This window comes from Vanellus vanellus, assembly GCF_965231255.1.
Source record: "Vanellus vanellus genome assembly, chromosome: 1".
In the NCBI taxonomy this organism is placed as follows: domain Eukaryota; kingdom Metazoa; phylum Chordata; class Aves; order Charadriiformes; family Charadriidae; genus Vanellus; species Vanellus vanellus.
This window is the reverse complement of record NC_138905.1, coordinates 202,913,738-202,930,539: the sequence shown is the minus strand read 5'-3', so window position 1 is coordinate 202,930,539 and position 16,802 is coordinate 202,913,738. Positions and strand designations below refer to the sequence as shown.

At 38.5% G+C, this 16,802-nt stretch overlaps 1 protein-coding gene across 1 annotated transcript in view; it reads left to right on the top strand.

The window, feature by feature from the left end:
* The window catches only part of ZMYM2 (zinc finger MYM-type containing 2), a 98,921-nt gene that overhangs the window by 53,885 nt on the left and 28,234 nt on the right, over nt 1-16,802 (top strand). The window contains exons 8-10 of the mRNA XM_082483770.1: nt 597-712; nt 5,754-5,870; nt 6,449-6,599. Coding sequence (XP_082339896.1) covers nt 597-712; nt 5,754-5,870; nt 6,449-6,599 — 384 coding nt within the window. The remainder of the gene's footprint in view (nt 1-596; nt 713-5,753; nt 5,871-6,448; nt 6,600-16,802) is intronic.

Genomic DNA, 16,802 nt, shown 5'->3' with positions numbered 1-16,802 from the left:
GTCATTTTCCCCACTGGCCTTTTTGTTTGATATTGGAAACAGTTTTCAACTGTCTTAAGGCTTCTGGGGAAAAAAATGTTGAGACGTAATGTACTCTGATGTGTCACAGAATGATAGTGCAGTTTTTGTGCATATAAATTAATATTCTCTTGGCTGTGATCCAACCCCCCCACGCCATTTTGCCTCCTCAAGCAGTGATTGGAGGATGGAGGTAGTTGTAATGTCTATGGATATTCTCTAGGTGAAAATTTTAATCTGAGTGAAAGGAACTGATAAATAACTCAAAATGTGTGTTCTTCAATATGCAAAGCAGGCATAGATCTCAATTCAGCAAACTCAAAGTTGAAAATGCTCTAGTGAATTTTACAGAAGGTGACATTTCATATTTAATGCTGATTTTTAGTGGAAGAATTCAGCAAAACCTCTGCAGTTTCTTTTGATTTGTGTGACTTGTGGAAGCTGACTGGAAAACAGGCAAATCTTAGCTTTTTACATTGAAGTGGTGGAAAGAGCTGACCTGTAATCCAGTTTTTTTTTTTTTTTCCTACGCTACTATTTTGTGTTTATTTTGTTTGTAAACTACGTTTTTCTTTTAGGTATGGGAATTATTTGCCACTTTTGTAAACGAAACTCTTTACCTCAGTATCAAGCCACAATGCCTGATGGAAAACTGTACAACTTTTGCAGTTCCAGTTGTGTAGCTAAATTTCAGGTTAGCTGCTGTGTTAAATCTTTTCCTCCCTAAATATCTGTGTACCTGTGTTTGTGTTAAGTATTTGCATATTAAACTAACTTGCTTGTATATACATGTTTATGAGTTATAATTAACATAGCAAATGCTTCTGGCTCATAACAATTTCTTTGATCAGAGTACTGTTTTGTAATGATAACACTACTTGCTATCTTAAACTTAGAAAATCAGATAATAACAACCTATTTCTCCTTGATACTGTAAGAAAACACAAAGTAAGATCACTGATCATCTTATTTTTCCCACCCCAGCATCTTTATGGAGATGAGCCTTGCAGTTTTGGATTGAAGATCAACAAATTTCATTTTGTTTATACTAAATACAGTAACAAAATTCTCATATACTAACAAAGGGGTGTCATGGGGAAAAGTGATTGTTTCTGAAATGAAAGTTTAGAGCCTAAGCCATTAGAACATTTATGGACGAAGCTAGCTGTTTAAATTATGTCTAGAAACCGGAGTCTTGTAAGCCTAGTGATAGGCACACTGGACGAGGCTGCTATGCTTCTTGAAAATGTCATATTTTTAATATGACTTAAGGTTAAAGCGTATGTAAAAGGTGTTGTAGTGATTGATCTCTAGGTGATGAAAGAACATTTTTAAAGAAAATGTTTCAGTTTTTGTATGTAACAAGAGTTTTCCCAGATGTGCACTGTGTAATTGATAATCGCCTTCTCATGTGTTGTTGAACAGTTACACCCATACAGGGTTTTCCCATTTGTCATTAAACTTTGGTGTTTTCTGTCAACTGGAAAGCAAATCAATCTCTTAATTGCTTCCTTAATATACCCTGGATAGGACCTCCATCATGTAGCCCTGTTCTGTGCTTCCATCCTAACCAATGTAGTAGGTGATCTTACTGAGACCTTGCTGATGCTTTTGTTGTAGTTTGTGCTACATGTAGATCTGTCTTTAATGTTGTAGTGGAGGTTAATTAGAGCAGCCATACAGTCTGTGAGTTCTCAGTAAAGACCAAGAATGGGTTGGTGGTCACTTGCATAACAGTTAGTTTGCTCAAACATTTCTGTCAGATTCTGACTTTTGATAGTTTTCATATATTCACTGTCTAGAAGAATAAAATGTATTCACGTTAGGTAAGAGTTGATTGTATGAGAACAACTTGTTTGTTACATTCATTTAGTATTTAGATGGACAGCATACCACAATGTGAGCATTGGACTGTAAGTGTTCCCTTGAGGCGCTTTTATACTTCAGTGACACTTAAGGCATTGAACCTAAATTGAGAAAATAGTTTGATCCATTTGGTCAATTGCAATTCTTTCTGCAATGATCTTTTGAAAAAATGGCTGATTTACTATGGTGCTTGATAGTTTTCACTTTTTACTAATGCAGATAACTTGTTTTAGTTTTCTGGCATTATATTAATCTCATTTTCTTACAGTGCCTGTTCTTCCTGTACGTTTTTCTTTGTTAGGGGTTACCCTTCTCAGAACAGACAAACTGCTGTTTCAGGTCTGTGTCTCCCTTCTGCAAAAATTTTAGTCCTTTTGGTTTACAAATGGATTGGAATATTTAAATTTCCAATTTGTTTACAGTAGGGTTGATTGTCATCTTATTAATAACCTTTTTTTTTCCTAGCTAACTGTTGTTTTAATGTATTAAAATATTTGAAAGATTCAGTGGAGCTGCTTGTTGTGCGATTTATGTTGATATCTATATTCTCCTTTGTGCCAACAGCTTGCAAGAGCATTCATCCTTGTAAGAAAGAGGGTAAAAAAGGGAGAATAGCCTGCTTGATTTGATTTTTGTTTGGTAGTTGGTGGTGAAATAGTATGACTGTATCTTGTCTTCTTTTGTGCTCTGTCTTGTAGCATGTTATTGCAGAGTTAAGGACAGAACTGTTTCAAAATTGTCAGTTGGACTGACTAACTGACTAATTACTGGGTCAGTTGAAGATCTTGCTCTGAGCTTGTCTCTTAAGGAAAAATAAACTGCTAATTTATTTATTGTGAACATGGAGACTGTAGCACAAGCGTCTTCCCAAAGTTAGCAAATGTATAAGTATCTTGAAGTACAAGCTATCTTGCAAAACATGAGTCTATGCAAAATTTTCAAAAAACTTATGCTAAAGCTTTGATTTTTTTTTTTTTTTTTTTTTCAATTTATGGATGTATCTGGAGGGTTGTAGAACCAGTATGTATAAGAATTATAAGTACAATGTCTTTTAGCAGGTTACTCATTGTGATAATTCACTAATGTTGTCTTTCACCATCATTATGTTGTCTGTAAGTGTTCTTTGTTATATACCTTACACTTCTTTCTCGCGCACATACGTACATGTATTTAGAAAAAGAAGCCCTTGTTTTTGCTTGTGGAATCATAGAATCATGGAATGGTTTAGGTTGGAAAGGACCTTGAAGATCATAGAGTTCCAACCCCCCTGCCATAGGCAGGGACACCTCTCACTAGACCAGGTTGCCCAAGGTCACGTCCAGCCTGGCCTTGAACACCTCCAGGGATGGGGCCTCAACGACCTCTCTGGGCAACCTGTTCCAGTGCCTTACCACCCTCAGAGTGAAAAACTTCTTCCTAATGTTCAATCTGAACCTGCCCTCTTCTAGTTCAAAGCCATTCCCCCTCGTCCTATCGCTACATGCCTGAGTAAAAAGTCCTTCCCCAGCTCTCCTGTAGGCCCCCTGTAGGTACTGGAAGGCCGCAATAAGATCTCCCCGGAGCCTTCTCTTCTCCAGGCTGAGCTGCCCCAACTCTTTCAGCCTCTCCTCATAGGAGAGGTGCTCAAGCCCTTGGATTATCCTCGTGGCTCTCCTCTGGACACGCTCCAGCAGGTCCATGTCCTTCTTCTGTTGGGGACTCCAGAGCTGGATGCAGTACTGCAGGTGGGGTCTCACGAGAGTGGAGTAGAGGGGCAGAATCACCTCCTTTGACCTGCTGGCCACACTTCTGATGCAGCCCAGGATACAGTTGGCCTTCTGGGCTGCGATCGCACACTGCTGGCTCATGTTTAGCTTGTCCGAGTGGGCGACCATATGTAAAAGACTCCTTGTACATATTTGCTTCTCTTTTTCACGTTAAGAACAACTTGATTCTTTCAAAGTTATTTTTTTCTCAACTAGAAAAAAACTGACCACAGTCTGGCTGCAACTAGCCCTTCCATGTATACGTTTATGTACAGAGGTGTTTCCACAATTTGATTTTGTGTTGCTCTGAGCAAGGATAACCCCTCTATTGCTTACACTGCGGTGGCAGGAGCAGGCCAGAAGTTGTGCTACTACACTGGTCTTCTCAGAAGAGTCCTAGGCTGTGTCTGCTGCTGTTCATTAGTAATTTGGCAGTTTAGAGCAGTTTGAAGGCTGTCAAGGGCCTTACAATGGTTTCTCACTTTGCTTGGCACTTCCCATGCTCTTGTTGCTCAGGGCAGGCTCAAGAAAAGTCAGATTCAACATAAATATTTTTTGTTTGAATTTAAGATATTCAAAAGAGCATATGTGTGTGTGTATATATATGTATGTGATTTCAAAGATACCTTGATACCTTTGAAGCACAACATTGATAAAACCTTGCTGTTTGGGGTGACCTGTGAGAGAATTTAAGGAATTTATGATCTTTTTGCTGCACTATTCTTTGTGTGTCATAATATGACCAAATAATTCCTAAAGATATTATTTGTTCTAAGCATCTTGTGAATTAGCGGCAAAGTAAGATTATGAGGATACTATGTGTATGTCATCTTGACTCATGAAAACGCTATACAGAAGTGGTCCTTAATTGTAAGCAGGATAACAGAAACTTCTAGAAGCCATACAAAACCGTGTTGGTTTTATAACCACCTTCTGCTTGGTTTAGAGCTTTCAGTAATATGAATGCAGTTCTTTACCGATTTCTGTGGGAAACTAGGAGTTTATGATAACAAACATTGGTTTTGTTTTAGAAGCAGTAATGCTTAATTGTTAAGAAGAAGTTATCTACAGTTAGATGTAAGTATTCTTTAAAAACAGTTTTAATTTTAGACAGTCTCAGACTCCGTTCTTGCGTCTTTATTGTTCCTTTACCAGCCCCCTAGACTATGTAGAGCCTGAATTTCTGCCACAGCAAATACTTGGGAAAAGAAATAAAAGAAACTAACAGTGCTGTACATCAGAAAACAATAAAAAACATGTTTTACTTTTAACTTGTAGACCTCACAATAGGGGTTGTGGTCCTATATTTAAATGCAAATACAGATATCAAAAAATACAGTTGCTTTTCATTTGAGGAGCACTTAATATATTTCATCTGCATTCCTCCCTCAGTCTTCAGCGTTTCTGTACACGTTGTCACATCTGCTAGTTCTTTAACATTTCCTTCATTCCTGAACTGGAGGTGGTGGGTATACTTGCTTCTTGATTTCTTTTGGGTTTGAACCAGAACTTCTAGGACTCCTGTTGTCCTTACATAACCCATATGGTAGAAAGTGTTGAGCGTAGTGTTTGCGTTGTGAGGAAGCCTGCAAATGCAGAAGTGCATAGATTATACCTTGAACTTAAAACACCTTTGTGGCTCCTGTGTTAGTACAAGTCTTCAGCTACTTGTTTAGAGCAGCCGAAGTCTAGCAAACCTCTCTCAACCACAAGGACATTTGCTTGATATAGTAGGAGAGATATGACTGCTGTATGTTGGCATCAAACTGTGTTAAAGTTGTTACAGGACAATGGGGTTAAAGGTTTATCCACAGAGATAAATGCGGCATCTTTTCTGCAGTATGTGGCATTTTGTTCTTGGGTCCTGTCTGTGATTGGGAAATGTGCATGACTACTTAATGCCTGCAAACTCCTGATACAGAATTAGTGCATCTGTGTAAAAAGATACTGTTTGCACTGCTAGCTAGTGCAGACATGACGGTCTGAAGGAAAGTATCCTGTAACAGAAATGTTTTACACTTTCACAGTTGCGAGATGGAGAGGTAGTAAAAAAATCTGTCTGAAGAGAACTTTTAAAAGTAACTTTCTTTTTTAGTGATGTGTATGCATATTTATGTTTTTCAGACTCTCAGTGTGCAGTCTTCAACAAATGGTCAGTTTGTCTCCCCCAGTGATATTCAGTTGAAATGTAATTATTGCAAAAGTTCTTTTTGTTCAAAACCAGAAGTACTGGAATGGGAGGTAAGGGTTTGTTTTGTGTTATTTTTAGAATGAAGAAGTGTTTAAAAGTTTAAACCTGTAACTCCAATACAGTTTTTCTGGGTAGCTATTTTATAAGGTATTGAGCTTAAAAAATTAAGTTAATAAAATCTACCTTGTTCTGGAGAATATAATTTAGCTTTAGTATGGATAAAAGCAGTCGTCTTTGTTCATAAATAAAAAAGCATCTGTGGAATTTAAAGAAAAATGTACTTTCTCACATCAGCAGAATGTTTGAAATCTGCTTTCATCTTCAGTTATTGTATTACTGTATATATGATAGACCATTGTTACACTTCTCTGTGAACTGAGAGAAGTATCTGAAGAGGATATGCTAAGATTATTGGCGTGTTTTGTTTAGCATTTTCATATGAAATGATGAGTATTTATAGCATCTTTAGCTTTAGAAGTCATACCTGAATTGTGTGTTTGCAGTTCTGTTTACTTTGCATGTTAAAGTTTTTGTCTTAATGGCAAACTATTATTTAAAGTTGCACTCTTCAGATTTTAAGATTTTACCCATCAATGCTATTTGTGATGCTTTGCAATTTTGCATTTAGAACAAAGTGTATCAGTTCTGCAGCAGAGCATGTTCTGATGATTATAAGAAACTGCACTGCATAGTCACATACTGTGAATACTGTCAAGAGGAGAAAACGCTGCATGAGACAGTGAATTTCTCTGGCATCAAAAGACCATTTTGTAGCGAAGGTATGTATGTATTTGGTTTTTTTCGAAGGTTTGTAGTTTAACTACAGTTGATTTACTATGTTAATTTTTAAGATAACTCATTTTGTTGTACTTAAGGCTGAAACAGAAGTTTCTTAGTTGTTATTGGTGAAGTGCATGTACCTGTTATTATTAGTGCGTATACCTGTTAATTTGAACTGCTTTTACGGTCTTTTGTTGGAGTTTTTCCACCACTTACTCCAGGTTAAGGAAGAGTGGGCAACACTCTTCAGTGCGTGTGTAAATACATATACGTACACATATGCACAAAAAAATTATACATAAATTCTTTTTTTGAAACTTAGGCAGCAGAGCCTATGCTAACACTAATTGCACTGAGGATTACCAAGCTTTCTTTTTGATTAGTATTTTAAAAATTTAATGCAACAGTGGAAATTCTTTCTGTGTTGGCTTAGAATAATTATTCAAGCAGTAACTTGAATGATGCCTGTTGTTCTGTGTTGATTATTGTCATTATAATTTTCCTGACTAATGATTTGGATTTTCAAAAAGAAAACAAACTAAAAAGGAGGTATATGGGCATAGGATTCTTTTAAGTTGCATTAAAATATTGATTGTTTTAATACAAACAGCAAAATACTGTCTCAATAGGAACCTATCCTTTCCACTTCTAGGATACTTGTATTTAATCCTGATCTTAGAAGTTTAACTACAAGTTTGGATGACCTATGTGTGGAGGATATAGTGATTTTTTTTTTTTTTTTTCTTTGGTTATCATAATAATGCTTGCACTATCATTTGGTAAACCTTGCTGAAGATTCTCTGCTTTCAAGCAGATTAAACAGCAGGTGTGCCAATTTACGTGTAGCAGGATCCTGTTAACCTGGAGAGGGGTGGAGTGCCAGGCTGGAGGCAGCCTTCCCTCCAGGACATTCCCTGATAGCTCTGGACTGCACAATCTTTTGTTTCGGATGAACAGAGTGTGGTGGCTTAGGTCTCTTTGCCATCATTGCGTACTTCTTGTGTTCTGGACTGCAGAGTGATAGCTGGAGGGGAAAAAAGGACAAAGCAAGGCCCAGTTTTACAGCGTATCATTGCAGCACTGAAAACATCTAGCTAGAAATTGTTTCTGTGGATAAACAATTCCACAGAATATATTCAAAGAGAAGAGCAAACTGGTTTTGGCCTGGAGGTCACAGTATACGCTGGTATTACTGTGAATACTTAAAAGACTCCCTCATTTTAAAGGCTGATGGCTGTCACAACAAAATCAGTAAGATTAATAATGTGAGCTGTGCCATATTACTGCTTCTGTAGATACATTTCTGTGTGAGGAGGCTTGAAATAAGTGAGGACTTGTATTTACTATTGGAAAATTTGAGGAAGGAAATTAATAAAAACACCCTCTCCCCCATGAGTGCAGTTAATAAATGGGGGGAATCCGTTGCTGGACGTCTGAGTGCGGGTCCTAAGTTTGCATGTGTTGGACTGCCAGCTTGAGAGCAAAGATGATTTTTGTGAGGATGAATATGCCAGATGTTAGCATTAAACCAAACTTTATCAGCTTACTGTGGTGAACTGAACCACCGAGTAACAGAAAGGTAGTCAAAAGCACCATTAAGTAGAAAGTCACTTGAATAAATATGGCACACATCTCCTACGTGTAGCTTAGATCTACTTTGTGATGCATATGAGAAAAGCTGTTTGCGTTACCTGATGAAAATAAACTGCTGCCCTGGACAGAAGCTCTGTAGAAGCAACCCAGTCCTTGTATTTTAAAGGAAAAACAACGATTGTCATTGCTGCAGAAATAGTGGAATCCAAGAGTTAACAGAGTTTAGTGAGGAAGAGAGGGCCAGGTCTTTAGATAGACTGAGTGGAGGTCAACAAATACAAATTCCATTGTCAGAGGTGATAGATTTCTCTTCCCCCTTTTCCAGGCACCCAGACACCACCAGTTTTTCCTTGATGCTATAGCCTTTTTCCAGAAATATGTCCAACTGTTTGTAAAGTAGAAAAACTAGTAGATGAACAAAATAAACTTGTTGGATATGGAGGCCGTGCTGGTTTTGATATTGCAAAGTATTCGAGAAACTTCACCAACATAGATTATTTTGTTGAGCATGCAATTACTCTTCACCAGAAGACAATGTATTACGATTTGAGAAGAAATAACCTAGAAGGTGCTCAGTCACAGAAGGCATTTTTGGAAGAAATTAAACTCTCAAGGGAAAATACTGGAAAATTTCAGGTGTGTATTTATAAAAGAAGGCTCCTAGATAAAATCAACAGAAGTTAAACAGGTGCTGAAAGAGTGTTTATTTGTTAGTCATCAAGCAAACTGACCGGAAAGCATATGTAAGATCAACCACAAATACCCCTTGACTAGCCTGCCTAGCCAGACTACTGAAGATGTCTTCATTCCTCTGCTCACATTCCTCATACCTGAGGTTTTTTACACATGCACATACGTATATATTTAAACACAAACAGTGGCACCCACATTAAAGTCTCTGTGATCAGTATTTCTGCAGTTTTATTCCAACTCTGTTTCTTTGTATGTTTCACTTGAGATATTTAAAAATATGTGCAGTCACCAGCTGAAACTCCCATTGCAATAAGGTGGAATTAGAACTAACCTAAAGGTGGTTATTAATTCTTTTCTGGAGTACAGTATGCTTTTTCTGTTTCTGTCCAAAACTTGGATGCTATGTGGAGGGTGAACAACCTGAATGGACTAGTTGAAAGAATTTAATTTGTTCCCCTGGTGCTGACGCTTTGGAAATTAAACTGTCCTGGTGTTTTGCCATTAGAATGCCTCATTCCAAAATACCAGTATCTAAATTGAATAAGATGTATATTGTATATGTTGTCATTCATGCAACTTCGATCTTCTTGTGTTAATTGGGGATAGGCTGTGCAGGGTTTTAATCCTGAGGAAATCTTCAAGTTACTGAGTTTTGAGGGTTTTTAATATATATTCCCTTCTGAGGGTCTAGGACAGCAAATCAGTCTTTGGCAATCCAGCAATGGAACTATTTTATGATGAGTATCCCCATAACTTTTTTACTTTGAGACTTATTTTGCATTTAATTCATATTTTCAAAAGAACTAAGTGTTATGATTTAAATAACACAGGCCTTGTAATAATTTTATAATGTGGATTTTAGTAACACTGATTCATATCCAGTAGTCTGCTTCTTGGAAGGGGAAGGTCAGTAAGGTGTGTTACTGAGTAACTCAGTTATCTGATGCATGGGAGTTCCTTTCAAATGGATAGTACAGATAAAGGGCAGCTATGACACCAGCAACTGTACTATCATCTTGATAGTATGCTAATAAATTTCTGGGAGATACAGATCCTGCAAATTAAACTCCATGTAAAGAGTTCTGATGTATCATCTAAGTAGAGATAACCCCTTTTGAAATACTGTAGAGCTGACAAGTGGAAAAAAGAAATTCAGGAAATTAAGTGATTTCAGAACTGAGTGTGTCTAGGAAAGACGTATATTTAGTTAAAGCATTGTAAATTTCAGAGTGGTATTTTTCCAACCACTGCTGCGCAGTGGATTGTTCAGTAAAGTATACTATTAAAAGTTTAGTTGATTAATTTTTAGATTTATATTAAAACATTACAGATATTGGGAATAGCCTAAACACGAGTGTGTTAAACTTTATACGGGTGATTACATATAAATGCTTCACAACCAATTAAGATAGTACCTGAAATTTAGAGCAATTCCTGTTGTTACTAGAAACATTAACAAACTGGTTTCAACACAGATGTTTGATATCAAGTGTTGTCAAGACTGAGTTATAGTTGCTGGGCTTCTCCGGTAGGTAAACTGCACTGAGGAAAAGTAGGTACACTGGCCCTGCCAAGCTGGGCTGCTGTGTTCCCCTAGGTGAAGGGAATTGTCATCAAACCTGCTTGAACCTCTTAATTCCTGATGTTTGGTTTCATTATTGTTAAATGTGAAAGCTACAGAAACTCTTTAAACACAGCTTTTTTTATAATTTACGTGTAATCATCTATCTATTTCTAGAAACACTGATACTCCTTTTAAAAATAAAATTTACAGAATTTGGGCTAGCATACAGAAATTTTTGAAGACAGTAGTAAACCACCTATTTTCGTGAAAAATGTTATGGCATAATTACAACTTCCTAACTACATACTACTTTGCAATAGGACCTCATAATGCTATCAAGAATTGGTAAGTAGTACAGAATATAGTTCCAGGAAAAAAACAAACCAAACCAAAAAAGTTTGCTATCTGTAAAGTTTCATATCACACTTAACTGTTTTGCGTAATAAAAATCTACTGTTACAAGCTCTTGGGTTTGTCCTTCACGGAGCTGTTATCTCCCTCTCTGAAGCTCTCACATTGGCCTACCACATTAAAATAATTTGTGCTTGCTATGGCGGCTTTTCAACTTTAGCCCACCATGTTAGACAGTTTGGTTTTGCTTCTGACCACTTCCTTTGGCAGTGACCCTCTAAGATAAATTCTAACCTGAAATATCAGCTTTCTTGCAGCTTTCTTTTGGAGGTTTATTTGGTGATGAGTCAGAGTATCCTGGAAAAAGGGGACAAATGAAAAGTAAAACATGTCTTAAATACTGTAAAATGTATGATCCATAAAAACGCCCTTTCACAATTGCAAGGGTCATGTCGTTAGTGAGAGAATGTATTCCTTTCCCACAAATCGGCTTAGCAGAAGAGTGGAAATCAACTTCGGAGGGATTTTAAGGTGCCTGAGTTATTCTGAGAGAATACAATCTGTTTTGACTGTTATGGACGAAAGTTACAATGGGATGTCCCTGTCATCAAGTTGACCCGTAGCAGTTTTCATTAGAGAACTCTGGCACAGTGCAGTTGTTTGGGCCATGTTGTCTTATTGAGCAGTCTGGTATTAAATCTTTGAGCTGCAGATGACTATTCCAGACAAATTTTGTTACTGTAAAAGCTCAAAGATACTTTTCTGCTGATAAAAATGACCTAAGGTAAAAAAGACAGCATATCATAGAATCATAGAGATGGAAGGGACCTTGAGGATCATCTAGTTCCAACCCCTCTGCCATGGGAAGGGACACCTTCCACTAGACCAGGTTGCTCAAAGCCCCATCCAGCTTGGCCTTGAACACCTCCAGGGGTGGAGCATCCACAGCTTCTCTGGGTAACCTGTTCCAGTGTCTCACCACTGTCACAGTAAAGAATTTCTTCCTAATATCTAATCTAAATCTACCCTCTTTCAGTTTTAAAACTGTTACCACTCATCCTGTCACTACACTCTCTGATAAAGAGTCCCTCCCACCTTTCCTGTAGGCCCACTTTAGGTACTGGAAGGCTGCTGTAAGGTCTCCCTTGAGTCTTCTCCAGGCTGAACAACCCCAACTCTCTCAGCCTGTCTTCATAGGAGAGGTGCTCCAGACCTCTGATCATCTTCGTGGCCCTCACCTGGACTTGTTTCAAAAGGTCATGTCCTTCTTATGTTGGGGGCTCCAGAGCTGGACACAGTACTCCAGGTGGTGTCTCACGAGAGTGGAGTAGAGGGGCAGAATCACCTCCCTCAACCTGCTGGCCACGCTTCTTTTGATGCAGCCCAGGATGCGGTTGGCTTTCCGGGCTGCGAGTGCACATTGCCAGCTCATGTTGATCTATTCATCCACCAACACCCCCAAGTCCTCCTCAGGGCTGCTCTCAATCCATTCTCCATCGAGCCTGTATTTATGCTTGGGATTGCCCCAACCCAGGTGCAGGACCTTGCACTTGGCCTTCTTGAACTTCATGAGGTTTGCATTGGCCCACCTCTCCAACCTGTCCGCATCCCTCTGGATGGCATCTTGTCACTCAGATGTGTCAACCACACCACACAGCTTGGTGTCATCAGCAAACTTGCTGAGGGTGTGCTCAATTTCACTGTCTGTGTCGTCAATAAAGATGTGAAACAGTGCAGGTCCCAGTACCTACCCCTAAGGAAAGCCACTCATCACTGCTTGCCCCTTGGACATTGAGCTGTTGACCACAACTCTGAGTGTGGCCATCCAGCCAATTTCTTATCCGCCGAGTGGTTGATCCATCAAATCCATGTCTCTCCAATTTAGAGACAAGGATGTTGTGTGGGACAGTGTCAAATGCTTTGCACAAGTCCAGGTAGATGGAGTCTGTATTCAAATCAGAAAAGTCCCTTCTGAAATACTTAACGTGTTCCCTCTCTGCAGAAGCACCAAGTGAAGGCTCTTGCCTTCTCTGCTCTATGCTTCAGGAAAGCACAGATTCGCATCTTCTAGACAAATGCACATGGAAGACCTAGAGAGGCAATTCTTGTGGAGTTCCACAAGTGGGAGAGTCTGATTGTGTAGGTGTAGTTTACAGTAATGCTTGTTGGATGCATATCTTCTGGAATTACTTGAAAATTTTAACTTGTTAGCCTGGATTTTGATACATCTGTCAGTGTTCTTGTAGTTGAAAAATTCAGAAGATAGAACTATGCTGAGGAAGAGATTATATGTTTGTCTTCCCTCTGTCTATAAGAGGGAGAACATTGATACTGTTAAAGTAACGTAATTTAAATTTAGTTTGAATACAGGTTATGCTGAATCTTGAGATTTTTTTTCTTTCATGGAGAGCTAATTTCTAACATGGTAAAGAAAGGAAACCCTGTGCATTGTTTGACTACAGTGGTCCTTGTTAAATTGATGTTCTTCGGTGTTAATTCCACTGTTGTGTCTTTGAAGATATTTGAGACAGTTCTTTAAGTGAAGACAGTATTGGCTATTGCAGATAAGTGGTGATGACAATTTAAGGTGCTGAGATTATGAGCAAAAGAAGAAAGCTTATAAAGATGCTTCCTATTAACATGAAAGAATGATCAACTTGAAAAGATTAAAGAGCAAGCAGAAACTGAGTAACTGGGTGGGACTAGGAGGGAGGAGAAAGGAAGGAGATAGTATCTAATACTGGAAAATTCCAAGGTAAACTGAGGTTGTGTAAAAGTTGAGTTGAATAATAAAATACTGAAAGGTTCTTAACCAGAAGACAAGGAAGAAAGTATGAGACATAGCCTGTCTGTTACTCAGAGGGAATGGAGTCTATTTTAATGGTAAACCAAGCAGGACCCAAAATTGGATGCATTGCATCTGTTTTCCTAAGGATAGTAATGTTTATTGTGAAGCTAGAGACAGTGGATGATGGGAATGTGGGTACAGAAGAGGTGGCTGTTACATTCAAATCAATACAGAGGGGGGCAACAGAAAGCAGCAGAAAGCTGCGGATGGAACATAGCTCCAGAAATCTTCAAGACCTACCTTGTGGTGCTACAGGCTTCTTGATACTTGTGATAGGCTTGTGATAGGCTTGTGATATGACAGGCCTCTTGTTATTCTTCTCTAGATGAAGTTGTTAAAGGGCAATAGTTGAGGTTATTACAGGATGAGAGAAGCAAGTCGTCTACGTAGCTTGCAGGAGGAGAAAGGTAGTCTGGTAAGTACAGCCTTTCAGAGGTAAAAAACCTAATCGCTTCTGGGATGGAACAATTACATTCTATAAAATATGGTATTCTCTCTGGGAAAGAGAGACTGGTGTTGAGGACTTAGGAAGTGTTTCTAGTTCAGCATTCCTTTTTCACAGTTGCTTGATGTGTCGATGTACTGAACTTCCCATAACTCAGGTGGGTGCTGCTGGTGGAATAGGATCAGGTTCTTAGTAGCTTGCTTGTACTGAGGCTGAAGACAGCCAAGTGAAGCATGTTTCCTGTCATGGGCAGTTCTTGGGGCTGGGCCTGGCAGTTCTTGGGGCTGCCAAGAGAAAGGAAAGCTCTCTTGACCAGGAACATGCCTGAAGTAAAGGTTTGGAGGAACTGCTTGTGCATTGTCCTGTCAGCGAGCCCTTGTTGTATTTGTTCAGATGCGTATCCTCTCTCTGCAGTTTATGTGGGAAACCAAAGTTCAAGGCTGTTGGAAGGGATAGGTTTTGTGTTGGCTTTTGCCTGGAAGCCAGAACTCTAATAGCTTAATTAAGGAGACATTACATTGATTTAGCAGATGCTCGGCTACTTCTTTTTTCCTGGTTCAAATTTTGAGTGAGAGATACTTCATCTGAAAATGCTCCTTAATGGTCTTTCCGAGACAGTTGACTTGTGGGGTGGTCTTCTGTTAGAACTTTGCTAAAGAACGTAATTGATTACTTGTGTAGCTTGAACCAAATGACCTGGACTTACATTTTTCTTTGAAATTGTCAAGAACTATTTAGAATCACTTTAAGGCACTAGACCTCTACATCTGGTCACACTATAACTTGTGTATCTGGTGTTACAGCAGAAATCTGGAGGAGCTTAGGATTTTAGTTGTATATTTTTGTTCAAAATGTTGGGGCTGTCAGCTGTTTGTCTTAAAAAGTACTTATGCTCATGAACCCCAGTCCCTGGGGGAGTTAGGCTGGCCAAAGCCTCAAGATTTTAGTGTTGATATTGGAAAGATCAGACAACTAGTGCTCTTTGTATTATTCATCCACAGTGTACTGTCAGTTAAAACCCACTTCTTGGTCACATCTACAAAGCCAGCATGGATGTTACTGCTCTGTTGATTCAGGATTTACATTGTGCACTGTGAAGACCAAGTTGTTTGAGTTTAGAATCTGTTTTGCCAAGGGCGAATACCTTTTTCCATATTTCAGAGAAAGTCTTACTATTCCAATCAAAACCATAGGATTATAATGAAAAGTTATATCCTAAAAATGCACAGAGTACCAAGAGCCTAATTAAAATACGTCCTATAAAAAGAAAGGCATTTTGTTTGCCCTTCATCTGACATGACAAGGTCTTGAAGCAACCAAATATTGCCTGGTCAGGTCGATGAAGTTATATGTTACAACAACATAAAAAATTATCAGACAAATCTAAAGAATTTTGCTCATAATGTTGCAGAAAGAAAAGCCTGTACTTCCATTTTAGAAGTCTTCAGGGTTGTGACAATCTTCTGTCAGCATCTGAAGTTTTATAAAACTGGATTTTCTATCTTCTGTAGAGGTCTCCTTCAGCAAGAAGCCCTGCAGTCAGTGATCTATAAAAAAACCCCATGTTTTTCAGGCATTTAGTCTCAAGGGCTGGAATTTTGGACTTTTTGTTTCCCCTTACTTAATGTTCAATGGTCATTATTTTCCCCGAGTCACAGAGATGTGGGAGATGTTTGACTGTAGAATGGAAAATTCCTTACCTGGTAACTTTTTTTCAGTGTAACAGCAGTTATCTTCAGTTTTACACCTTGTAGTTTAGCAGCCAAGAAAAATGCCACCTTTTTCAATTCCTTTTTTGTAGACTATTTAGCTTGGTGCACATAGCTTACCTGATTGGTAGTAGAGTACTAATCTATAGTCTTGAAAGGTTGATGCAGCATTGGATGGCTCTTCTAAGGCACAGCTGAAGAGGAGGATACATTGTGATACTGAGCTATCTCTAGAATTGTAAAGAAATGGAAAGAATCTGATGCCCCGTACAATAATGAGAGATACAGCCAGCAGGAAAGAATAGAATCATAGAATTAGTGAGGTTGGAAGGGACCTTTAAGATCATCAAGTCCAACCGTTAACGTTAACCTACCCTGATAAAAACACCACCACTTCTAAACCATGTCCCTAAGCACCTCATCTACCCTTTTCTTAAACGCCTCCAGGGATGGTGAATCTATCACCTCTCTGGGCAGCCTATTCCAATGTTTAATAACCCTTTCAGTGAAAAAATGCTTCCTAATATCCAATCTAAACTTGCCCTGACATAACTTGAACCCGTTTCCTCTTGTCCTATCACTTGTTGCCAGGGAGAAGAGGTCAGCTCCCATCTCTCTAAAACCTCCTTTCAGGTAGTTGTAGAGGGTGAATACTGGCAAGAAATTTTCAGTGCTTTAATGGGCACTTTTAACTAACAGCTTGCACACACTGCTATCTTCAGGATTATTACTTTCTTAAGAGCAGTGTATTTAACATCCAGATTAGTTGCACTGCAAGAATGATTTGGCACTTTCCTTCTTCACTCCTTATTTGTGTGTTAGTAATTTTCCTTATTCTGTTATTAGAGTCAGATATATAACTAAAAAAAAGCCAGTTTAAAACACAGTTATTACCTACAGTGTCTTATTTGTATGATCTATACAATTGTCTTTTTTTTGATATTGCTAGCAAATTTAATTTGTTAGGAAAGCTTGTAGCATTGCAAGTTAAAATTTCTT